Source organism: Procambarus clarkii, chromosome 26 (genome assembly GCF_040958095.1).
Source record: "Procambarus clarkii isolate CNS0578487 chromosome 26, FALCON_Pclarkii_2.0, whole genome shotgun sequence".
In the NCBI taxonomy this organism is placed as follows: Eukaryota; Metazoa; Arthropoda; class Malacostraca; order Decapoda; family Cambaridae; genus Procambarus; species Procambarus clarkii.
The window spans coordinates 14,856,201-14,881,981 of record NC_091175.1 but is presented as its reverse complement, the minus strand read 5'-3'; the positions used below and the strand labels follow the sequence as shown (position 1 = coordinate 14,881,981).

At 48.4% G+C, this 25,781-nt stretch overlaps 2 protein-coding genes across 2 annotated transcripts in view; one reads left to right on the top strand and one right to left on the bottom strand.

Moving 5' to 3' along the window:
* LOC138368793 (uncharacterized) overlaps positions 1-2,110 on the top strand; it is a 10,587-nt gene extending 8,477 nt beyond the window's left edge. The window contains exon 2 of the mRNA XM_069331490.1: positions 972-2,110. Within this exon, the coding sequence (XP_069187591.1) occupies positions 972-2,110 (1,139 nt within the window). The remainder of the gene's footprint in view (positions 1-971) is intronic.
* Positions 2,111-9,519: 7,409 nt separating this feature from the next.
* On the bottom strand, positions 9,520-23,107 carry LOC138368792 (chloride intracellular channel protein 6-like). Its single transcript, XM_069331488.1, has 3 exons — positions 22,984-23,107; positions 12,869-13,644; positions 9,520-10,182 (listed from the first exon to the last, which is right to left on the bottom strand). Exons 1-3 carry the CDS (start codon positions 23,105-23,107, stop codon positions 9,520-9,522), a joined length of 1,563 nt encoding a protein of 520 aa, XP_069187589.1.
* Positions 23,108-25,781: the final 2,674 nt, after the last annotated feature.

Sequence of the window (25,781 nt, the reverse complement as noted above, 5' to 3'; positions counted from 1 at the left end):
GCAAAACACACACAAAGTGTATGGACAAGTTTCTAAACATTAAGCCCCTGATAACTCCCAGAATATGTTATGGAGAGACGTGGACGTGTGGACTAGGGTTCGAACCCTCGTCACGGCTCTTGTGGATTTGTTCATGTTATGTAGAGAGAATTATGCACCTGCGCCTCTTTCGCGGTGTTTACCTTAAACTTGTTATTTCCACGTGTTTCTCAGGTAAGGTAGTTATGTGGAGGAAAGCGCTAAGACAGAATGGCTATATAGCGCTTGGAACAAGATATGTGGATGAGGAGCTGAGATATGAGGAAGGTGTGAACGGACAGTGCCAAACCACTTGGTGGACCATCAGGGATCGAACGTCGATCCTGTAAGATGCAAGATCTTTCTTGTTCCGACCAAGACAAGTTTGCTAGGTATACTATTTAGCGAGACAAAACATTTCTAAACTTGCCGAAATATTCCAGACACTAACATTCAGGTAACATTCAGGCACCGTTCAGGTAACATTCAGGTATCATTCAGGTACTATTCAAGTCACATTCAGGTAACATTCAAGTATCATTCAAGTCACATTCATCATTCAGATATCATTCAGGGAACATTCAGGTGACATTCAGGTAACACACATGTAACACACAGGTAACACACAGGTAACATTCAGGTGCACTGAGGATGATATTAACTGAGGAAAACAATAATTTCGTCTCATATTCCGGGGGGAAAGAGTTACGTGGTGTTCCGGACCCGGTTTAGTACGATCAGGAACAACAACATTCCAGATATGCAAATGTTGAGATGATGACAACACACACTCATACAAATTTGCATTTGCTTAGAAAACTTACCATTATCGGTCCTAATTGTGTTTGGCTTTATTAGGGAAGAGGACAGAGGCGAGCGCCCCAACGAGTCCTGGATTATAAGCGTTTGAAATTTATGCTCGTAGCCCCATGAAAACATTGTTTATGTTCCAGCGTGGATACGAAGCTCGCTGTTGGTGGAGATTGAAGGCTGCCCTCTTCCTGGAGAGGCTGCCCTCTTCCTGGAGAGGCTGCCCTCTTCCTGGAGAGGCTGCCCTCTTCCTGGAGAGGCTGCCCTCTTCCTGGAGAGGCTGCCCTCTTCCTGGAGAGGCTGCCCTCTTCCTGGAGAGGCTGCCCTCTTCCTGGAGAGGCTGCCCCTCTTCCTGGAGAGGCTGCCCCTCTTCCTGGAGAGGCTGCCCCTCTTCCTGGAGAGGCTGCCCCTCTTCCTGGAGAGGCTGCCCTCTTCCTGGAGAGGCTGCCCTCTTCCTGGAGAGGCTGCCCTCTTCCTGGAGAGGCTGCCCTCTTCCTGGAGAGGCTGCCCTCTTCCTGGAGAGGCTGCCCTCTTCCTGGAGAGGCTGCCCTCTTCCTGGAGAAGCTGCCCCTCTTCCTGGAGAGGCTGCCCCTCTTCCTGGAGAGGCTGCCCCTCTTCCTGGAGAGGCTGCCCCTCTTCCTGGAGAGGCTGCCCCCTCTTCCTGGAGAGGCTGCCCCTCTTCCTGGAGAGGCTGCCCCTCTTCCTGGAGAGGCTACCCCTCTTCCTGGAGAGGCTGCCCCCTCTTCCTGGAGAGGCTGCCCCTCTTCCTGGAGAGGCTACCCCTCTCCTGGAGAGGCTGCCCCTCTTCCTGGAGAGGCTGCCCCTCTTCCTGGAGAGGCTGCCCCTCTTCCTGGAGAGGCTGCCCCTCTTCCTGGAGAGGCTGCCCCTCTTGCTGGAGAGGCTGCCCCTCTTGCTGGAGAGGCTGCCCCTCTTGCTGGAGAGGCTGCCCCTCTTGCTGGAGAGGCTGCCCCTCTTGCTGGAGAGGCTGCCCCTCTTGCTGGAGAGGCTGCCCCTCTTGCTGGAGAGGCTGCCCCTCTTGCTGGAGAGGCTGCCCCTCTTGCTGGAGAGGCTGCCCCTCTTGCTGGAGAGGCTGCCCCTCTTCCTGGAGAGGCTGCCCCTCTTCCTGGAGAGGCTGCCCCTCTTCCTGGAGAGGCTGCCCCTCTTCCTGGAGAGGCTGCCCCTCTTCCTGGAGAGGCTGCCCCTCTTCCTGGAGAGGCTGCCCCTCTTCCTGGAGAGGCTGCCCCTCTTCCTGGAGAGGCTGTGCTGTGAGGAGGAGGAGTAGAGAGAGAGAAAGGGAAAGAAACGGCGATAGGGAGAAAGTGTGGAAAGACAGGAAGATAGTAAAAGAGAGAGATGGAGAAGAGAGAGAAGGGCAGCCAGGCAGGAAAGATTCGACCCCTGGGAGGGAGAAACTCGCCCGGTCTCCAGAGGGACAGGGAAGCAGGATTTTATGAAAGGAAGAAAGAGAGGGGAGTTTGGATTTCCCCTCAGGAGGAAGCTTGGGTTCTGGCAGCTCACTTTCCTTCACCTTTATATAGCTTTATTTTTTATTTACGTTTATATACCTGATGAGGCGGGCTTTATTCCGACACGTCCCTGGAAGACTCCGACACGTCCCTGGAAGACTGACACGTCCCCTGGAAGACTGACACGTCCCCTGGAAGACTGACACGTCCCTGGAAGACTGACACGTCCCTGGAAGACTGACACGTCCCTGGAAGACTGACACGTCCCTGGAAGACTGACACGTCCCTGGAAGACTCTGACACGTCCCTGGAAGACTGACACGTCCCTGGAAGACTCTGACACGTCCCTGGAAGACTGACACGTCCCTGGAAGACTGACACGTCCCTGGAAGACTGACACGTCCCCTGGAAGACTCTGACACGTCCCCTGGAAGACTCTGACACGTCCCTGGAAGACTCTGACACGTCCCTGGAAGACTCTGACACGTCCCTGGAAGACTCTGACACGTCCCTGGAAGACTCTGACACGTCCCTGGAAGACTCTGACACGTCCCTGGAAGACTGACACGTCCCTGGAAGACTGACACGTCCCTGGAAGACTGACACGTCCCTGGAAGACTCTGACACGTCCCTGGAAGACTCTGACACGTCCCTGGAAGACTGACACGTCCCTGGAAGACTCTGACACGTCCCTGGAAGACTGACACGTCCCTGGAAGACTGACACGTCCCTGGAAGACTGACACGTCCCCTGGAAGACTGGAAGACTGACACGTCCCTGCAAGACTCGGTCACGTCCTCTGGAAGACTGACACGTCCCTGCAAGACTCGGTCACGTCCCCTGGAAGATTGACACGTCCCTACAAGACTCGGTCACGTTCCCTGGAAGACTGACACGTCCCTGCAAGACTCGGTCACGTCCCCTGCAAGACTGACACGTCCCCTGCAAGACTGACACGTCCCCTTGGAAGAGCTGATGATACCTCTTCCATGTGAGGTACCACTGGCACTTCTCCCACCGTCCCATTCTCTCCCATATCTCAGATTTTACACCATTGATTCTCAAGTAATTCATCTTTCTCTCACCCCTTGAAGTTTCTCCTTTGTTTCGTGCTTTCTGTTCCTCTTCTACCGTTTCTTCCCCGTGTTTCTCTCCTCCTTCCTTCCTTCCTTGTCTGTTTTCAGTCCCTATTTCTTGTTTTTTTTTTCTTTACAACTATCTCTTCCTCTCAGGGACGGGCTGAGTAGTGCTTCGTCAAAGGGTATCTTTCGCTATGGCTCGTTAGGACGCGGCTACCTAGTCCATCTCCGGTGAATGGTCACGCGCTATGGCCGGTTGGCCAGCCTCTGGGGCCAGCTTTCTTCTTTTTCGACCGCCAGCCAGCTTTTAAGGGCCAGCTTCTAGGGCCAGCTTCTGGAGCCAGCTTCTAGGGCTAGTTTCTAGGGCTAGTTTCTAGGGCCAGCTTCTAGGGCCAGCTTCTGGAGCCAGCTTCTAGGGCGAGCTTCTAGGGCCAGCTTCTGGAGCCAGCTTCTAGGGCTAGTTTCTAGGGCCTGCTTCTAGGGCCAGCTTCTAAGGGCCAGCTTCTAGGGCCAGCTACTAGGGCCAGCTTCTAGGGCCAGCTTCTGGAGCCAGCTTTTAAGGGCCATCTTCTAGGGCCAGCTTCTAAGGGCCAGCTTCTAGGGCCTGCTACTAGGGGCCAGCTTCTAGGGCCATCTACTAGGGCCAGCTTCTAGGGACAGCGTTTCAGCCTATCGGCAGCTAGCCGACTTCTGGTTCTGTGGACTAACCTGTCTAACGTCCTACACTGTCCTCTACCCGTCTCCCAGAGTCTTCTCCTGTCCCAGGAAGCTCCAGCCTTCTGTACACCTTCAGAGTCCTCCTCCACTCAATGGTGCTTGACTACCCACCATCATAAACAAATTTTTCATGTGATTCCTCAGAGACTCTTTAATACAGAAGACGGACTGACGCAATCTTCCTCCCATTCCTGCCTCCTATTTTCTTAGCATTTCCCTTCCTCCATCTCTACCTGTCTCCCTCACTCCTTCACCCTCACCCTCCCATCATTCCATCAATTCCCTCCCGCAGAACTCTTTGCTAAATGGGTCATCTCTTGCTTCACCTTTCATAAAAATAAAAAATCTAATTCAAGGGGAGAAAAAAAATTAAGGAAGTCAAATTTGTAAACGCCGGTCATCCCGAAATTTTCAGGGAGAATTTTCAGGGCGTTTGATTCAACTATTCTCTCCCGGCCAGAGGCATGAATCTGGCTCGGATTTCGTCGATGTGACGGCATCTGATCTTTTTATTTGATCTTGGGAATACATTTATCCGTTTTCTTTGGGATTGGAAGGTGGTTCTTTTTTTCTTGAGGGAGAGGGGGTGAGGGAGGCTTTATTCGTCGAAGGAGGAAATACTTAGTTGGAGAGAGAGAGCTTTCCGTTTTTCCTGGAGAGAAAGTTTTTTTTGAGAGAGAAAGAGGGCACTTTCTTTCCCGGTGAGGGTGTTTCTCTTCTAAGTGAGGATGCTTTATCTTCTGGAGAGGCTGTCATCTTGCTGGAGAGGCTGTCATCTTGCTGGAGAGGCTGTCATCTTGCTGGAGAGGCTGTCATCTTGCTGGAGAGGCTGTCATCTTGCTGGAGAGGCTGTTATCTTGCTGGAGAGGCTGTTATCTTGCTGGAGAGGCTGTTATCTTGCTGGAGAGGCTGTCATCTTGCTGGAGAGGCTGTCATCTTGCTGGAGAGGCTGTCATCTTGCTGGAGAGGCTGTCATCTTGCTGGAGAGGCTGTCATCTTGCTGGAGAGGCTGTTATCTTGCTGGAGAGGCTGTCATCTTGCTGGAGAGGCTGTCATCTTGCTGGAGAGGCTGTCATCTTGCTGGAGAGGCTGTTATCTTGCTGGAGAGGCTGTTATCTTGCTGGAGAGGCTGTCATCTTGCTGGAGAGGCTGTCATCTTGCTGGAGAGGCTGTCATCTTGCTGGAGAGGCTGTCATCTTGCTGGAGAGGCTGTTATCTTGCTGGAGAGGCTGTTATCTTGCTGGAGAGGCTGTCATCTTGCTGGAGAGGCTGTCATCTTGCTGGAGAGGCTGTCATCTTGCTGGAGAGGCTGCCCTCTTGCTGGAGAGGCTGCCCTCTTCCTGGAGTCCTGTAGAGGGAGCTTTCTTCTTGCAGAACAAGACTCGCCAATCAGTTAGCAACCAAGTATCTAATTACTGCTGGGTGAACGGAGCCGAACAGTTAACAATTTGTACCCAGAACAACCTTCCCTGGACAGGACTTGAACCCAGACCAAATTGATAACGATTATCGAAAGTGCGACACACTTCCAAAATTCAGCCATCCACAGTTGGCTCCGTTCTTGACTCACAGTCGGAGATCCCGGGTTCGATTCACGGGCGGGACGGAAATGGTTGGGCACAGTTCCTTTCACCTACTGCCTCTGTTCACCTAGCATTAAACAGGTATACCCTGTAGTTAGGCAAGATTTATGTGTGGTTGAATCCTGGGAGAAAGGTCAGTGGTTCGAACTCTCGGAACCTTGATACAGCTCCACAAAAAAAAAAAAAAATGTAAATGCACACAGTGATAAAATAAATGCTTTTAAAAACCTGACATAAGAACATGTTTGTCGACTGTAAAGCAGTTAATTACAGCGGCTGAGTTGACTCACAAAACAGGACATGGATGATGCTTGCTCCCCGTCCTTTCCCCCCCCCCCCAGGACCCCTTAACCCCCCTCCCCCCTCACCAAGGATGGGGGAGAGCTACTGGGGTGATCCCAGGGGCGTGTAACCCACCCCAGTAGCTGCCAGAACATTACAATATCACATTGTTTTGTGGTGCTTGGCTGGACTTGTTTATAACAGTAGCAGCACTTGTCCACACTGCTCTCATATGGAAGCTTTAACATCACTCATTAACATCACAATCGACTTGAGAATGGTCCAGGACGGACCGAAACTTCGCTGTCCCCTTCACCTTCTAGTGTGTGGTCTGGTCAACATACTTTAGCCACGTTATTGTGACTCATCGCCTGCATCAGTCATTTGAATATACTCTCATGAGTCTGAGAGTCTGTATAACGTATAGCATCATTTACTGTGTCCCTGGTGCCGGGGGCCTGGAGTGAGTTGACGTCTGTGGTCGCACTGTGGAACGAATCATCAGGAACGAATATGTTGAGAATTCTCAAGCTTGTCCATCAGAGGGATGGGATGGACAGGAGGAACTGTAGGATGCAAGTGAGAGGAGAGACAGACAGATGGGGGAGGGGAAGACTTTTGTTTAAGAAAGCATAGAGATGAGAGAGAGAGAGAGAGAGAGAGAGAGAGAGAGAGAGAGAGAGAGAGAGAGAGAGAGAGAGAGAGAGAGAGAGAGAGAGAGAGAGTCAGTATGAAGCAGTAATAGATGTTTGTACATTTCTATCTATTGTCATTTATAAGTCAATAATTCATTATTTAATCAGGGGAACTAGTGGTAAAAATATGAGAAACGGAGGTAGAGTTACAACACTGTCTCTGAGTACATTTCCTCATAGGCAGAGTGAAATCATTCGCCGAGTGAAGCCACTCGCCGAGTGAAGCCACTCGCCGAGTGAAGCCACTCGCCGAGTGAAGCCACTCGCCGAGTGAAGCCACTCGCCGAGTGAAGCCACTCGCCGAGTGCAACACTCGCTGAGCAAAGTGCCACTTGAGCTAGGCCAGATGAACCAACCAATAGAGTACAGCGAATGAATTCTTGACTAATTAATGTATCATCCTATTGCTTGGCTGGAGGCCGGTGTTTGGAGACTGATTCTCACTCTTGTAAACACTCTCAGTTGAATGTTCGTGAACTTGGTTACACCCTCAGCTGTACGTTCGTGAACGTGGTTACGTCCTCAGTTGAATGTACGTGAGCTTGGTTTCACCCTCAGTTGAACGTACGTGAGCTTGGTTACACCCTCAGTTGAACGTACGTGAGCGTGGTTACACCCTCAATTGAACGTACATGAACTTGGTTACACACAATACCGAACTTAAATGAACTTAATAATACTGTTATGTGAACACTGATGAGGACCATTATTCCGTGAGCTGGTGAACATGGCGCTATGTTCACCATAACTTGAATGTGAACACGTGAACAGTAGCGCAAAAATGTTTGAACTTAAGTCTTAACAGTTCAAAATTTTCAGTAAAACATCGCAAGATATCACGATCTTCCGAAAAACTCAATCGTGGGGCTTAAATTACAGTGATTTGTACTGTCTCTTCCCTCCTAATTTAACATTTTTGGTTTTAATTTAAATTTGATTTATTTTTTCCTTCTCGCTTCCTGACTGGTTCATCGCCAGGACTTTGTGCTCGCGTTCATCGCCAGGACTTTGTGCTCGCGTTCATCGCCAGGACTTTGTGCTCGCGTTCATCGCCAGGACTTTGTGCTCGCGTTCATCGCCAGGACTTTGTGCTCGCGTTCATCGCCAGGACTTTGTGCTCGCGTTCATCGCCAGGACTTTGTGCTCGCGTTCATCGCCAGGACTTTGTGCTCGCGTTCATCGCCAGGACTTTGTGCTCGCGTTCATCGCCAGGACTTTGTGCTCGCGTTCATCGCCAGGACTTTGTGCTCGCGTTCATCGCCAGGACTTTGTGTTCGCGTTCATCGCCAGGACTTTGTGCTCGCGTTCATCGCCAGGACTTTGTGCTCGCGTTCATCGCCAGGACTTTGTGCTCGCGTTCATCGCCAGGACTTTGTGCTCGCGTTCATCGCCAGGACTTTGTGCTCGCGGGGATGAGAAAGGCGAACAGGTAAAGTTTGTAGAAATATACAGAGAAAGTTATGATATCAAACGTACTTTCTGTCTCTTGTAGAGAATATCAGTTCTCAGTTTTACAACACTGCTTCGCCTCTGGCTGTTGTTTAACACGTTGTTTTAGATTTAGCTACTCGGAACGAAATGTCCATGTAGCACGGGCTATGGTGAGCCCGTAAACCAATCCTGCCCTGGAAACACAAACCGAAACTGTCTCTATTTTCCGCTTGTTACAACTTGTAATAAAGTTGTTACATCTTGGTTTAACATGTTTATGACGTATTAGAACGTTGTTACAACTTGCTATATTGGTTGTTATAACTGGTTAGGTGTTAAAACTTGTTCGAACGTTGTACCAACGTCGTAGTTTCGGTGTGTGTTTGGTGGGGCATGGCCTCTGGCTGCCCGCCTGTGTTTACAAACCTACTGGATGCTGACGGTGCATCTCATCTCATCTCCCAGCACCTACTTTTCACCCAATTTCCCTTACTCAATACCCGGGTTTCCTTCTGTTTTTTTCCCCTCTATCTCCCCCTGGCGTCTCTACACCTCAGTTTCCACACCTCTCCAGAAGGTAATCTTCACGTCTCTTGCACCTTCGAAACATTTATTGATCCTGTCTGAGAAGTTATTTTTGACATGACGCTCGTCCTCGGCCCTCACGCACAGGAGGGCGCAGTTAGACGTGGTTTTGTTTTGAGTACATGATGCTTATGTCGTCTGTGGGACTGTCTCACGACGCGTAGAGGTTAGATATGTTGGCGTCTGGTCCGGGGATATGTTGGCGTCTGGTCCAGGGATATGCTGGCGTCTGGTCCGGGGATATGCTGGCGTCTGGTCCAGGGATATGTTGGCGTCTGGTCCGGGGATATTGGCGTCTGGTCCGGGGATATGTTGGCGTCTGTCTCCTGTTGCTGTACCCAAGCAACCCCTCTAACCCATTACTTGACCGATGCATAGAAAACGTTAATATTACCGTACTTTATTTTTTTACTAATCGCATTTTTTAAAAATGGGAACCTTTTTTGCAACACTGCCCAATCGCTACGGAAACCAATTCGCAATTTGTCTCCTTTCAGATAGGAATAACTCCCCCTCTCACTAACGCAAACTCCAAAAAAAAAAAATGTTCTCGCAAAGATCTGTATAAGCGTTAAGGAACTTAAATAAATAAATAAATTAAATAAATAAATAAAGACAGCATAAAATAAAAATCTGTAATTATCTTCATCCTTTCAAATGTCATTACTATCAGAATTTTCCAGATGAATTGTGTGATAATTATTCGGCCGAAGTAATTCAGATAATTCAATTATTCAATGTTTTCGCTTAATTAACTGTTAGAAGGGCCGCGTTCACATTTTTTCCGGCAAATTGCAAAAAAGAGATTTGCTAAGAATTTGTCTAATTATTAATATGTTAAATTGTATTCACACTATAATTTATTTTCGTCTAGCGTGGCTTGGCCTCTGTCTGAAGGGGCTTGGCCTGGTCTGAAGGGGCTTGGCCTGGTCTGAAGGGGCTTGGCCTGGTCTGAAGGGGCTTGGCCTGGTCTGAAGGGGCTTGGCCTGGTCTGAAGGGGCTTGGTCTCGTCTGAAGGGGCTTGGTCTCGTCTGAAGGGGCTTGGTCTCGTCTGAAGGGGCTTGGTCTCGTCTGAAGGGGCTTGGTCTCGTCTGAAGGGGCTTGGTCTCGTCTGAAGGGGCTTGGTCTCGTCTGAAGGGGCTTGGTCTCGTCTGAAGGGGCTTGGTCTCGTCTGAAGGGGCTTGGTCTCGTCTGAAGGGGCTTGGCCTCGTCCCTGAAGGGGCTTGGCCTCGTCCCTGAAGGGGCTCGGCCTCGTCCCTGAAGGGGCTCGGCCTGGTCTGAAGGGGCTCGGCCTGGTCTGAAGGGGCTCGGCCTCGTCTGAAGGGGCTCGGCCTCGTCTGAAGGGGCTCGGCCTGGTCTGAAGGGGCTCGGCCTCGTCTGAAAGGGACTTGGCCTCGTCTGAAGGGGGCTTGGCCTCGTCTGAAGGGGGCTTGGCCTCGTCTGAAGGGGGCTTGGCCTCGTCTGAAGGGGCCTGACCTCGTCTGAAGGGGCCTGGCCTCGTCTGAAGGAGCTTGGCCTGGTCTGAAGGGAATTGGCCTGGTCTGAAGGGGGCTTAGCCTGGTCTGAAGGGGGCTTGGCCTGGTCTGAAGGGGCTTGGCCTGGTCTGAAGGGGCTTGGCCTGGTCTGAAGCTGCTGTTGCAACCCCGGGTATAAATCGAGTTTGCTGGAAATATATGCAAAATTTGTCAATAAACACAGATAGCATTTTTATGCATAATGTCATTCAGATATCAATTAGCATCAATATTTAGCTCGCAGAATCATATCAATGTCGGTATTCATTACAATAAATGGTATAGATTTTTGCCATTATTGAAAAATACCCAGCGTCCAGTAATTACATTTATCATGGTGCGTGATGAGCACTTCTCTCCTGCGCACTGTCAACTCTCTTCTCGGGTTGACGCGAATGGCTTGGAGTTGATGGCATTTTTCGGGGTCCCAACCCACTCTTGGGACAGAGTGGGTTGGGACCCACCCATCTTTGGTAAATGAGAGATGGGTAAGCTGCAGTGGGTCTGTTGTTGTTGGTTTAGATTCAGCTACTGGGGACCAAACGTTGCAAGTAGCACGGGCTATGGGGAACCCGTAGTGGACTTACCTGGCACAGGAGCGGGGCAAGTAGCACGGGCTGTGGTGAGCCCGTAGTGGACTTACCCGGCACAGGAGCGGGGGCAAGTAGCACGGGCTATGGTGAGCCCGTAGTGGAATTACCTGGCACAGGAGCGGGGCAAGTAGCACGGGCTATGGTGAGCCCGTAGTGGATTTACCTGGCACAGGAGCGGGGCAAGTAGCATGGGCTATGGTGAGCCCGTAGTGAACTTACCTGGCACAGGAGCGGGGCAAGTAGCACGGGCTATGGTGAGCCCGTAGTGGACTTACCTGGCACAGGAGCGGGGCAAGTAGCACGCGCTATGGTGAGCCCGTAGTGGACTTACCTGGCACAGGAGCGGGGCAAGTAGCACGGGCTATGGTGAGCCCGTAGTGGACTTACCTGGCACAGGAGCGGGGCAAGTAGCACGGGCTATGGTGAGCCCGTAGTGGACTTACCTGGCACAGGAGCGGGGCAAGTAGCACGGGCTATGGTGAGCCCGTAGTGGACTTACCTGGCACAGGAGCGGGGCAAGTAGCACGGGCTATGGTGAGCCCGTAGTGGACTTACCTGGCACAGGAGCGGGGCAAGTAGCACGGGCTATGGTGAGCCCGTAGTGGACTTACCTGGCACAGGAGCGGGGCAAGTAGCACGCGCTATGGTGAGCCCGTAGTGGACTTACCTGGCACAGGAGCGGGGCAAGTAGCACGGGCTATGGTGAGCCCGTAGTGAACTTACCTGGCACAGGAGCGGGGCAAGTAGCACGGGCTATGGTGAGCCCGTAGTGGACTTACCTGGCACAGGAGCGGGGCAAGTAGCACGGGCTATGGTGAGCCCGTAGTGGACTTACCTGGCACAGGAGCGGGGCAAGTAGCACGGGCTATGGTGAGCCCGTAGTGGACGTACCTGGCACAGGAGCGGGGCAAGTAGCACGGGCTATGGTGAGCCCGTAGTGGACTTACCCGGGACAGGAGCTGGGCTGTAATTATTGCGCAGAGGGACTGTTGACTCATGCTATATGAGTAAATACCCTTCACCTCACCCCAGTTATATATTCAGATGCCCCAGCCAGATTGTACTTATTTGAACTGTGCCGTTGTAAATGTTGACAAAGGTCAACGAAACGCTCTTTGAAAAGTCACAAGGTATTGGACAACTTTCTGGGTGTTGAACAACTGTGGCCGAAGGATACCTTAGTGTTTAGTGCTGATTAACATCGTTTAGTTTAACGTTTATGATAACGTCTTCAGTGAGACAGTATAGACTTGCAGAGTAGAAAAATAGAGAAAAATTAGAATGAATAAATGTAAGGAATGGGAAGGACGCTAGTAAATGACCAAGCAGAGAGAGAGAGAGAGAGAGAGATAAGGAGGTAAAACTGAAGACGAGTAGAGTGGATCTAATGTGTCATTTTTATACCTTAGCGCGAGTCCCTTGTTGTCTTGAGTTAGCAGAACGACCTCATTCAGTGTGATGTGGTTATTACTGTGTATTATAAAGAAAGTGGTACATTTTTCTCTCTCTCTCTCTCTCTCTCTCTCTCTCTCTCTCTCTCTCTCTCTCTCTCTCTCTCTCTCTCTCTCTCTCTCTCTCTCTCTCTCTCTCTCTCTCTCTCATATTCTAATCTTCCCCCTCACTCCGCCCTCGTATCTGCTCGTGTGTTTTACACAAGATTTCTCACTTTATCTTCTCCCTTTGTCCCGTTGTGATTTCAAGCCACTTCCCTGTGTGTGTGAGTGTGGGTGTCTGCACGCGCGCGTGTGTGGCTGTATGTGAGTATACGTGTGTGTGTGTATGTGTGTGTGTACGTGTGTATGTGTGTGTGTGTGTGACGGCTCTCCCCTTTCCTATTATTGCATAGTTTCAATATCACAAATTATTCTATTCATCTACACTGCATCTCAACTGCCCCCTCTCTCTCTCTCTCTCTCTTCCTGTGCTCTCACGCTAATCTCCTCATTTCTCATTGCCTTATTTCTGACCATTTATTTTTGTTTTTATTCTGTCAATACACCCTTCTGATCCTTGGTGTTCCTCCCCTTTCATGTCTTCTTTATTTTTTCCCTATACCTCATTCCTCTCTTTATCTTTTCTTATCTCTTTCTCCCACCTCTTTGTCTTGTTTTTGGTTCTCTGTTCCTCTTTTCTCGACTTTATCTCTATTCACTCCTTTGGTTTCTCTTGCTGTTGAGTCCTTATCAATATTTGTGATGGTTCTGACTGTCACCTGCTGGGCCAGACTGTCACCTTGTGTCACCTGCTGGTCCAGATTGTCACCTTGTGTCACCTGCTGGTCCAGATTGTCACCTTGTGTCACCTGCTGGTCCAGACTGTCACCTTGTGTCACCTGCTGGTCCAGACTGTCACCCTGTGTCACCTGCTGGTCCAGACTGTCACCTTGTGTCACCTGCTGGTCCAGACTGTCACCCTGTGTCACCTGCTGGTCCAGACTGTCGCTTTGTGTCACCTGCTGGTCCAGACTGTCACCTTGTGTCACCTGCTGGTCCAGACTGTCACCCTGTGTCACCTGCTGGTCCAGACTGTCACCTTGTGTCACCTGCTGGTCCAGACTGTCACCCTGTGTCACCTGCTGGTCCAGACTGTCACCCTGTGTCACCTGCTGGTCCAGACTGTCACCCTGTGTCACCTGCTGGTCCAGACTGTCACCCTGTGTCACCTGCTGGTCCAGACTGTCACCCTGTGTCACCTGCTGGTCCAGACTGTCACCCTGTGTCCCCTGCTGGCCCAGACTGTCACCCTGTGTCACCTGCTGGTCCAGACTGGCACCCTGTGTCCCCTGCTGGTCCAGACTGTCACCTTGTGTCACCTGCTGGTCCAGACTGTCACCCTGTGTCACCTGCTGGCCCAGACTGTCACCCTGTGTCACTGTGCCAGACTGTCACCCTGTGTCACTGTGCCAGACTGTCACCCTGTGTCACCTGCTGGCCCAGACTGTCACCCTGTGTCACCTGCTGGCCCAGACTGTCACCCTGTGTCACCTGCTGGTCCAGACTGTCACCCTGTGTCACCTGCTGGCCCAGACTGTCACCCTGTGTCACCTGCTGGCCCAGACTGTCACCCTGTGACACCTGCTGGTCCAGACTGTCACCCTGTGTCACCTGCTGGTCCAGACTGTCACCCTGTGTCACCTGCTGGTGCAGCTAGGCCACAGCATGTCATGGTGACTTGGGTGGGGGGAGGACTCTCACCTAATCCAAAAAATAAAGTCACACCCTTGCACCATTTTTCCCTCTCGAGGTAAATCATTTGTTTGTTTTTTTGTAAATTTGTTGTAAATCATGTTTTTTTTCGTGCGTTCTTACATTTATCCTTCCATTCTCATGCTCTCACATCCCCTTTTCTCTCTCTTTCTCTTTCCCTTCCCCCTATTCCCATCCTTCGTCCTTCCATCCCATTGTTGTTCCACCACAGACATTCAGACTTAAGTTTTTCAATTCCACTCGAGACGGAGAGTTTGTGATGTGGCAGCGAGAAAACTTGGCGTGTGGATATTGATGTGGATATTGATGCGGGTATTTGTGTGGAAGACTTGTTGTGGATAGTGATGCAGAAGTCGTGTTGTGTTATCCCGGGGTTTAGGCCTATCAGGGTGAAACTACAGGGGCTCTGCAATACTGTTCTGGGTTTGTCGTCTGATTATTGATATCAGGACTAGAAGAATGGAAGATTAATTTTAAGAAATGGAAGATTAATTTTAAGAAATGGAAGATTAATTTTAATCAATGGAAGATTCATTTTACTCAATGGAAGATTCATTTTAATCAATGGAAGATTCATTTTAATCCATGGAAGATTCATTTTAATGGAAGATTAATTTTAATCAATCGTTAGTGGAAGTAAAGATGTAAAGAGATCAATTATGGTGAAGGGCGCGCTGGAGGGCGTGGGGGGGGGGGGGGCGTGGGGAGGGACGGGGGCGTGGGGCGTGGGGAGGGACGGGGGCGTGGGGGGGAGGGGGGCGTGGGGGGGAGGGGGGCGTTTTCAGAGCACCCCGGAAGCACCAGAAGATTAAACCTGAACTATGAGAGGCGAGAGCCGCTAATTACTAGTGTTTCTGGGGTGATGAAAAGGAATAGAGAGTGAGGAGGAGGAGTGAAGGGAAAGGATGAGAGAGAGAGGGGGTGGAAGGGGAGGGGGTGAGAAAGGTCAAGGGAATGGGGGATGGAATTAAGATAATGTGCTTCAGGTATCGAGATCACTGTAAGGCGTTATATTTTGTGGGCAGTGTCATGGCCTCCCACATGGGTCATGGCCTCCCACATGGGCCATGGCCTCCCACATGGGCCATGGTCCCCCTACACGGGTCATGGCCTCCCCTACACGGGTCATGGCCTCCCCTACACGGGTCATGGCCTCCCCTACACGGGACATGGGCCCCCTCCCCCTACACGGGCCATGGGCCCCCTCCCCCTACACGGGCCATGGGCTCCCCCCCTTACACGGGCCATGAGCCCCCACGGGTCAGCAGTGTGGGGCCCACCAACCCCAGCCTGACGCCATTGGGCAACAAACCCGGACTAACACACTGATCAAACCCGTCAAAACCTCGCTGCCAGCCCGCCGGCTTGCCTGCTCCTGGCTAATTTGCATATAGATAGAGAACTGGGGCAGTTGAGGCGGCTCTCACCTCCGCTGGCAGCAGTTACACTATTGTTTACACAGCCGCCTCGTAATGTAACGCTACTCAGCTACTCAGAACGAAATGTCCATGTAGCACGGGCTATGGCGAGCCCGTAATGAAGCGAGGGAGGCGCGGGCATTAAGGCAAGAGTGAGGTGAGGAGCAGGTAGGAGAAGAAGGTAATTCCTAGAAGAAGGATAAGAGTAAGGTAAAAGATAAGAATAGGAAGAGAGGTACGAATAGGATGGATGTAACAATGGGATGACGGAAGAATGGGATAGATAAGAATAAGAGGAGAAAGAAAAAAGGGGATAGGCTTAAGTCACGTTTGTTTAGAAAGTTAGAACATTTGAGAGTGTGTGCTGTAACAGGGAAGAGTCACGCTCCGCCAAACACACACCGAAACTACGACGTTGCTACAACGTTCAAACAAGATTTAACACCTAACCAGTTATAACAACCAATATATCAAGTTGTAACAACGTTCAAGTAAGTCATAAATACGTTAAGCCAAGATGTAACAACTTTATTACAAGTTGTAACAAGTGGAAAATAGGGTCATCTTGAGGTTATTTTGAGATGATTTCGGGGCTTTAGTGTCCCCGCGGCCCGGTCCTCGACCAGGCCTCCACCCCCAGGAAGCAGCCCGTGACAGCTGACTAACACCCAGGTACCTAGGTACCTATTTTACTGCTAGGTAACAGGGGCATAGGGTGAAAGAAACTTTGCCCAATGTTTCTCGCCGGCGCCTGGGATCGATCCCAGGATCACAAGTCCAGCGTGCTGTCCGCTGGGCCGACCGGGTCAGTTACGGTTCGTTTTTCCAGGGCCTGACTTTGTTGGTGCTGACTCCTCCCTTTCAGTGCTCAGCTAACGTTACACACGTGTGTAAAGATCAGGGGTTCCATTCCTGGGCACGGAGAGACGATTGGGCACCCATCGTTAAGTCATAGCCTCTGTTCACCCAGTTGTAATTTAGGAGCTGGTTGTAAAGCGAATAACGGATCGTGTTCCAGGAATGGTTAAGTAATAGATAAATGAGTTGCGGGAAGGTAGAGGCCACTTCTGTATCCTCCAGTGAAGAAAAACAAAGGAATAATACTGTATTCCTTTGTTTTTTATTGTATTCTTTATTCAGTTTTATTGTATTTTTATTGTTTTTTTAAAGTATTCATTTACTGTTACAGTAAATGCTCTGCTGTGTTGTTGAATGTGAATGTTTGTCGAGCACATAGAGGTCTTAATCTGGTTTATACTGAATGGCAATTAGCTCTTCCTTCCCTTTCCTGTCGAGGAGTCGGAGCCTATGGACCCGACACCCCCTAGCGTCTCCTGAGCCTTTCCCCCCTAGGATACGCTGGTGTTTGTAAACATTGAGAAGCACATCATAACATCAGCTGACGTGGCTGGTGGTCCTCTGCCACACTTGGCGTACTCGCCGCACGTGTTTACCTCACACACCTGCCCCCTGTCTGAGAGATGTTTACATGATGCAGCTGATGAACACCTGTTCGAGCCGGCCCACTCACAGTGCCCGGATAAACAGGATGTGTCCGACTTTAGACTTCCTCTGTCCGGGGGACACTGCCTCTAGTAGTCTCACCCCGGGTCACACTCACCCCTCTTCCCCTCCCCTCTCCCCATCTCCTCCCCTTCCCATCTCTACCTTTCTCCTGCCTTCTCTACCAACAACCCCATTTTCTTGCTCTCACCCCTGTGAGTGTCACAGGCCAGTCAGGGGTCGGTCCATGTGCCACTGATTAATAAATTCTGGCATCCACAGCGGCCCCTGCCTGGAGGTCTTCATGTGGTCTGAGGCATAATGGGCGTGTGTGTGGTGTTTACTCCCACCGTTTACCCGCGCATTCATAGGTTACTCGAGAACGATTAACGTGAATTCAATTGGGTTACAATATTACATTTTTGTGAGACAGAGACAAAGAATTGAGACAAAGAGGGAGAGAGTATGGGAAAGGGAAGGGAAGAGAGAGAGGGGACATGGTAAAGAAGAGAAAAGGGGTGGAGAGGCTGAGATGTTGGGAGAAAGGAAAGGTAGGGGAGAAAGGTGGAGGGAAATAAAGAAGGGGGAAGAGATAGAAGAAGAGAGACGAAGACGTAAGAAATAGGAAAGGAAGAGGCCGGCGATTTGGAGTGAGAGTAGGGAGAGAGGGAGAGGGCAGAGGGGGAGCGACTCCCGGGCCCTGCCGGATACCCAATCTAATTTGTCATAAGAGAGCGAGGCTGGACTGCAACACTGCTGACTAAACCATTAGCAGTAAAGTAATGCAGGTGTGTAGTTAACGGTATTAGAAGCTGTAGGTTTACCTGAGGAGTGCAGGGGTCGTGTTCGGTGTTGCAATGAGGTAACGAAGCCACTTAAGCTATATACTCCAGCAAGTTTGTTAGCCGTGATGCTTGTGTGAGAATATTATATGATTCAATTCAACTGGGTGAACATATATTGAAGGTTTTAAGAAACATGACTATCAAAGAGACTTTAAACTAATTCATTTGGAAGGAAGGAAGGAACTTTCAGGGGGGAAAAGTGCCAAGCCATTACGACTATATAGCACTGGGAAGGGGTCAGGATAAGGATTTGAGATGGGACAGGGGGGGGGGGAAGGAATGGTGCCCAACTACTTGGACGGTCGGGGAATTGAACGCCGACCTGCATGAAGCGAGACCGTCGCTCTACCGTCCAGCCAGCCCAAGTGGTTGGTCGTATTTGGCGATATATTCCCCGTGGTAAGGACATTCATAATAGCAATCCACCTAATGAACACTTTGGGTTCTCATTCATCTCCCTCCCCAGGAAGGTATTGCATCGCCTCTGAAAGCGATTTCATCATCATGGAAGTATCCAAAAGCGAACTTTTCTCTTTTACATTATTTGGAAACATTATATGCAAAATAATCATGCGGCTCTTATATATAACCTGACCACTTTATATTGTATACATAAAACAGGTAAAGTAATTATGAGGAAAAATATACAACAAAAATCCACAGATTATTTCCTGACCGCTGCACGAAATTCAGAGGTAGAATTAGTATAGATTACTAATGTGTGTTTTTATGTGGAAAAAAAAACACGTTTGTAAATTAGAGAATGCTGAACGCGTTTTCGGCTCAATTCGCCTTCATCAGAGCACGATAGTGTGTGTGTGTGGAGCTTTGCTCCTTCATCCATCAGAGCAAGATAGAGAACTAAGTTCACGTTCATCTTGCTCAGATGAAGGAGAATTGAACCGAAAACGCTTTCAGCATTTTCTAATTTTTCATGTGTAGTTTTTCCACATACGTGGATCAATGTATTTGTGATGGCTGTGGCATATGTGTTTATAGAGGGGAGGGTGGAAATGCACTCATTTGAAATTCCGGTGACCTAAAAAAAAAAAATGCAGGACACATTTATCATAGATAAACATTTAAAAAAAATCTCATTATCGAAGACCTTTTAGGAATGGACTGATAGAGTAGTATTGTAATTATTGTTAGCTTATATTTATAAAAAAGGTAACATTTCTTCCTAAAATATCAGGCATCTACAAAATTAAATATATATTTTTTTGTTATCTCAGAATAAAAATTGGTCTCTAAAACTAATTCGCCAAACCGAATAGTCTTTTACTTACGGATTCTTGAGACACTCAGGGAAGTGCAGAAAGAAAGATTATATATATATATATAATATTATGAATATAATATACACATAATATATATTATATATATATATATATATATATATATATATATATATATATATATATATATATATAATATACTATTTCATATTTATATATATGAGTTTACCCCTTAGCCATGAACAATGGTCAAGGGTGTAGTATATAAGGTGGTTCTGGTGGCCTTAACGACCCTCAGAGGTTAATAGGGAGAAAGACCAACACCAAAAGCAATTGGTCCTGTGTTTATGGTGTTTGGCCTTGAGTGTGTTTGCCAGGAACACACGCGCGTGCGATCCCTGACCTGTGTGTGTGTGTTCACCTAGTTGTTGTGTTTGCGGGGGTTGAGCTCTGCTCTTGCGGCCCGCCTCTCAACTGTCAATCAACTGTTACTAACTACTATTTCTTTAAACACACACACATACACATACACACGCACACACGCACACACACGCACGCACGCACGCACGCGCGCACGCACGCACGCACGCACGCGCGCACGCACGCGCGCACGCACGCACGCACGCACGCACGCACGCACGCACACATGCACACACACACATCCCCGAGAAGCAGCTGACTAACTCCCAGGTACCTATTTACTGCTAGGTAACAGGGGCATCACGGTGAAAGAAACTCTGCCCATTTGTCTCTGCCGGCGCCTGGAATTGAACCCGGGTCACAGGATTACGAGTTCTGCGTGCTGTACACTCAGCTACCAAACCCCCCTTAGATGTGTGTGTGTGTGGGTGTGTGTGTGGTATTACTGCCTTCCACTGTTGCCAGCACAGTAACCATGGGCCAGATTCACGAAGCACTTACGAACCAGGGGCCAGATTCCCGAAGCAGTTACGCAGGTACTTACGAACGTGTACATCTTTCCTCAATCTTTGACGGCTTTGGTTACATTTATTAAACAGTTTACAAGCATGAAAACTTGCCAATCAACTGTTGTTATTGTTATAAACAGCCTCCTGGTGCTTCGGAGCTCATTAACTGTTTAATAATTGTAAACAAAGCCATCAAAGAATTGAGAAAAGGTGTACAGGTTCGTAAGTGCTTGCGTAACTGCTTCGTGAATCTGGCCCAAGGTTCGTAAGTGCTGGCGTAACTGCTTCGTGAATCTGGCCACAGGTTCGTAAGTGCTTGCGTAACTGCTTCGTGAATCTGGCCCCAGGCTCGTAAGTACTTGCGTAACTGCTTCGTGAATCTATCCCTAGGTTCGTAAGTGCTTGCGTAACTGCTTCATGAATCTGGCTCTGGGTCTTGGGGGCCTTACACAAGACAGGTAATAATTTCCATTGTCTGGGACAGGAAGCCTGAACGTACCTGTACATATCGAGGTCTCCCAATCCCCCCCCCCCCCCTTCCCTAGGGGGCACAAGTGACTCTCCGCAGAATGCAACCCACAACAGCTGCGTGACACCCGGGTACATACCTTAACGCCAGTTGAACAGCGGCATCAGGTGAAAGGAAACACGTCCAATCATTATTTTTCGTCCTGCCTGGAGATTGTTCCCGGGTTCCTCGAGTGTGAACGAAGAACGCAGACCACTCTGCTACACGACCATCGGATACTGTGAGGTAAATGGTTACTGTGAGGTACTGTGAGGACAAGGAGCTGGGATAGGACGGAGGGAAGGAATGGTATGCATGTCATACTCTCTATAAACTCCTACCACAAAATTACTCTTAGAAAATGTAGGTTTTCTGACCTGAACCCATCTACCTGTAGCTAACTTTCAGATAGATCGAACAATAGGTACCTGGGAGTTAGTCAGCTGTCACGGGCTGCTTCCTGGGGGTGGAGGCCTGGTCGAGGACCGGGCCGCGGGGACACTAAAGCCCCGAAATCATCTCAAGATAACCTCAAGATAACAATAAATAAGAGAATGGGAAAACACAATTTCAAAGCGAAGGATTGGATCGCACACCTGCGAAAAAATCTCACATATTGCCGCGTGTGTAGTTGTTTTCCTCATCAGTGTCGGGGAGCACAGTCCTGGAGGCAGCTGCAGCTCGTATACGAACCCTTTAGCATAGACCAGGTGTCTCTGTGTACTGGTGATTGTGGCAGGGGGGGGGGGGGAGGATCCTGAGGCTATCTTGCTCTGATGATGGCGAATTGAGCCGAAAACGCGTTCAGCATTCTCTAATTTTTCCATATGTGTTTTTTCCACACACACACACACACACACACACACACACACACACACACACACACACACACACACACACACACACACACACACACATATATATGTCGTACCTAGTAGCCAGAACGCACTTCTAGGCCTACTATGCAAGGCCCGATTTGCCTAATATGCCAAGTTTTCATGAATTAATGTTTTTTCGACTACCTAACCTAACCTAACCTATAAAGATAGGTTAGGTTAGGAAGGGTTGGTTAGGTTCGGTCATATATCTACGTTAATTTTAACTCCAATAAAAAAAATTAACCTCATACATAATGAAATGGGCAGCTTTATCATTTCATAAGAAAAAAATTAGAGAAAATATATTAATTCAGGAAAACTTGGCTTATTAGGCAAATCGGACCTTGCATAGTAGGCTGAGAAGTGCGTTCTGGCTACTAGGTACGACATTATATATATATATATATATATATATATATATATATATATATATATGTCGTACCTAGTAGCCAGAATGCACTTCTCAGCCTACTATGCAAGGCCCGATTTGCCAAATAAGCCAAGTTTTCATGAATTAATTGTTTTTCAACTACCTAACCTACCTAACCTAACTTAACCTACCTTTTTCGGCTACCTAACCGAACCTAACCTATAAAGATAGGTTAGGTTAGGTTAGGTAGGGTTGGTTAGGTTTGGTCATATATCTACGTTAATTTTAACTCCAATAAAAAACAATTGACCTCATACATATTGAAATGGGTAGCTTTATCATTTCATAAGAAAAAAATTTGAGAAAATATATTAATTCAGGAAAACTTGGCTTATTAGGCAAATCGGGCCTTGCATAGTAGGCTGAGAAGTGCGTTCTGGCTATTAGGTACGACATATATATATATATATATATATATGTCGTACCTAGTAGCCAGAATGCACGTTTTGGCCTACTATGCAAGGCCAGATTTGCCCAATAAGCCAAGTTTTCTTGAATTAATATATTTTCTCTAATTTTTTTCTTATGAAATGATAAAGCTACCCATTTCGTTATGTATGAGTTCAATTTTTTTTTATTGGAGTTAAAATTAAGGTAGATATATGACCAAACCTAACCAACCCTACCTAACCTAACCTAACCTATCTTTATAGGTTAGGTTCGGTTAGGTAGCCGAAAAAGTTAGGTTAGGTTAGGTTAGGTAGGTTAGGTAGTCGAAAAAACATTAATTCATGAAAACTTGGCTTATTAGGCAAATCGGACCTTGCATATTAGGCTGAGAAGTGCGTTCTGGCTACTAGGTACGACATATATAAATATATATATATATATATATATATATATATATATATATATATATATATATATATATATATATATATATATATGACAGATCTCCCTCGCTGACCATCCCAAGAGTCAAACCAGAAGACTATCCACTTGTGTGAGGGGCCAAACCCATCCCTGTGGACCATGTAAGTGCCTCACCGCAGGCCAGGGAAACCTAACAATGACTTAAGACACACTCCAACTTCCCGTCTCGAATCTAACTCCCTACGACCCCCTTCAGCGAGTCCTTACGACGACCCCCTTCAGCGAGTCCTTACGACGACCCCCTTCAGCGAGTCTTTACGACGACCCCCTTCAGCGAGTCCTTACGACGACCCCCTTCAGCGAGTCCTTACGACACCAGCTCACGTAGATGCACCAGACTTTTACTTCTGTATTTGGGCAGCATTAGGGAGGAATGAAGCACCTGGTATATGAAGGTAGTAAGAGGTCTTAGGCACTATTTCCCCGGCACTATGGAGAAGTGTGCCACCATCACGAGTTGCATAAAGACCTGATGACTTTCTGGATGCAACAATTTGCATAATCATCTCCTCCCACTTTCTGGGAAAGTTGAGGTTTCAAAACTATATTTTATTTCGTTGGATTCTTCAGTACTTGAAGTTAAAGAAATCATTGTGGTTGATGTCTGGACATTGTGGTTGATGTCTGGAGGTTGTGGTTGATGTCTGGAGGTTGTGGTTGATGTCTGGAGGTTGTGGTTGATGTCTGGAGGTTGTGGTTGATGTCTGGAGGTTGTGGTTGATGTCTGGAGAGTGTGGTTGATGTCTGGAGAGTGTGGTCGATGTCTGGAGGGTTGTGGTTGATGTCTGGAGGGTTGTGGTTGATGTCTGGAGGGTTGTGGTTGATGTCTGGAGGGTTGTGGTTAATGTCTGGAGGTTGTGGTTGATGTCTGGAGATTTTGGTTTATGTCTGGAGGTTGTGGTTGATGTCTGGAGGTTGTGGTTGATGTCTGGAGGTTGTGGTTGATGTCTGGAGGTTGTGGTTGATGTCTGGAGGTTGTTGTTGATGTCTGGACATTGTGGTTGATGTCTAGAACATTTTGGTTGATGTCTGGATATTGTGGTTGATGTGCGATCATTGTGGCTGATGTCTTGGACATTGTGGTTGATGTCTGATCATTGTGGTTGATGTCTGGACATTGTGGTTGACGTCTCGGCATTGTGGTCATCGATATATGTGCTATACTACCCCTAGGAACATTTAAGTATGGTTTTAGCTTTATATTTGGTCCAGACTTTTTAAAATGCAATGTTCCAAATTCTACTTTTCAATGTGTCCATGGCGTCGCTGTGTGTCATCGGCCACACAGTTAGAAAGTGTACCATCCACTCAGGAGGATAGAGTGGATGAACTCACTCCACTTGGGAATGTTCAAGTTTGTTCACTCACAGAGCTCCATCACGCAATGTTCTTCAATATACAATTGTTTTTTTTACCAATTGGGATTTTTTGTTCTATTTGTGCTACAGTTTTGTTTACTGACGTATGAGAATAGTTTATACTGACGTATGAGCATAGTATACTGATGCACTAGTGAGGTCTATGCAAACAAATAGCCATTATCTTAAGATTGTATTAATGGTCGTTCCCCACGATATATAGCCTCATACTGTGATATAATGGTCACTATTCCCCTTCACTGCTGCTTCATAATGTATTATGGAAGGTGATCAGGAGGAGTGCCGGAGGCCCTCACTGTAACGTATTGACCATTCACCAGGCCTAATGGGCCCCTTAACACAAGGTGGGCCACTCACCAGGCCTAATGGGGGCCCCTTACCACAAGGTGGGCCACTCACCAGGCCTAATGGGTCCCTTAACACAAGGTGGGCCACTCACCAGGTATAATGGGACTCTAAACACAAGGTGGGCCACTCACCAGGCCTAATGGGTCCGTTAACACAAGGTGGGCCACTTACCAGGCCTAATGGGTCCCTTAACACAAGGTGGGCCACTTACCAGGCCTAATGGGACCCCCTTAACACAAGGGCCACTCACCAGGCCTAATGTCTCAGGTCCTCAGCTGGTTCTCAGCTGTTTCGGGCCAGAGCGCCAAGAATGATCAGGAGGAACCAATAAGCCTCTGTGACTATGTACCGCACGAAAGGGCTGTCAGGTCAAGGAACTGGACTAAGAGAATGGTCCATGGACGACATGAGAATGGTCCATGGACGACATGAGAATGGTCCATGGACGACATGAGAATGGTCCATGGACGACATGAGAATGGTCCAGGACGGACCGTAACGTCGTCGTCCCTTCACTTTCTAGTGTGTGGTCTGGTCAACATCTGGACTAAGATGTCAAGGAACGGGGCAATGAGGAGAGAGAGAAAGTGAGAGAGAGAAAGTGAGAGAGAGAAAGTGAGAGAGAGAAAGTGAGAGAGAGAAAGTGAGAGAGAGAAAGTGAGAGAGAGAAAGTGAGAGAGAGAAAGTGAGAGAGAGAAAGTGAGAGAGAGAAAGTGAGAGAGAGAAAGTGAGAGAGAGAAAGTGAGAGAGGGAGAGAGAGAGAGAGAGAGAGAGACATGAGAGGGACAGAGAGCTAGATATATATATTTTAGATACATAAAGATAGAGCGAGAGGGAGAAGGGAGACAGACAGATTGACTGGGTAACCCACATGATATATATATGTTCCAATCTACACGTGGGTGCCGCCGCCTCCATAACGACTCGCCTCTTCTTGAAAACCATTTAACTGCTCAATTGGTCGTCCGGGAAGTGAAGCCTTGTTAACGAGGTAATTAATGGTCAGTTAATGGACGAGATAATCAGTCACGTTCTTCCCCCACAGCGCTGTCCAGTGTGAGTTCCGTCTTTATTGTATTTGTATTTTATTTTCGTTGTATTTGCTTTATTTGTATTATATTTTAACTGAATTCAGTTTTATAATTTATTGCTTTACTTAAAACTTGAGGAATTCTTGTTGGGGATAAATGCTTTCTCCTTCCCTCTTGTGTAATCCTCTAGGTCCTCTATACTTGTTGTTCTGGGGTAGTGTATACCTTGCTAGAGGCCCTCTGGTGTCCCTCTGTGGTGTCCCTCTGTGGTGTCCTCTGTGGTGGTCCTCTGTGGTGCCCCTCTGTGGTCTCTGTGGTGTCCCCTGTGGTGCCCCTCTGTGGTCTCTGTGGTGCCCCTCTGTGGTGTCCCTCTGTGGGGCCCCTCTGTGGTGGTCCTCTGTGGGGCCCCTCTGTGGTGTCCT

What these genes read in the sequence shown, in the direction of transcription:
- LOC138368792 (XM_069331488.1), bottom strand. Translation starts at nt 23,107, where the DNA reads ATGATTATGCAAATTGTTGCATCCAGAAAGTCATCAGGTCTTTATGCA. An exon ending in TTACTACCTTCATATACCAG is followed by an intron (nt 13,645 to 22,983) that starts GTGCTTCATTCC and finishes AGTCTGGCACAG; the next exon opens with TGACACAGGGTGACAGTCTG. An exon ending in ACCAAAAACAAGACAAAGAG is followed by an intron (nt 10,183 to 12,868) that starts GTGGGAGAAAGA and finishes CCTTCAGACCAG; the next exon opens with GCCAAGCTCCTTCAGACGAG.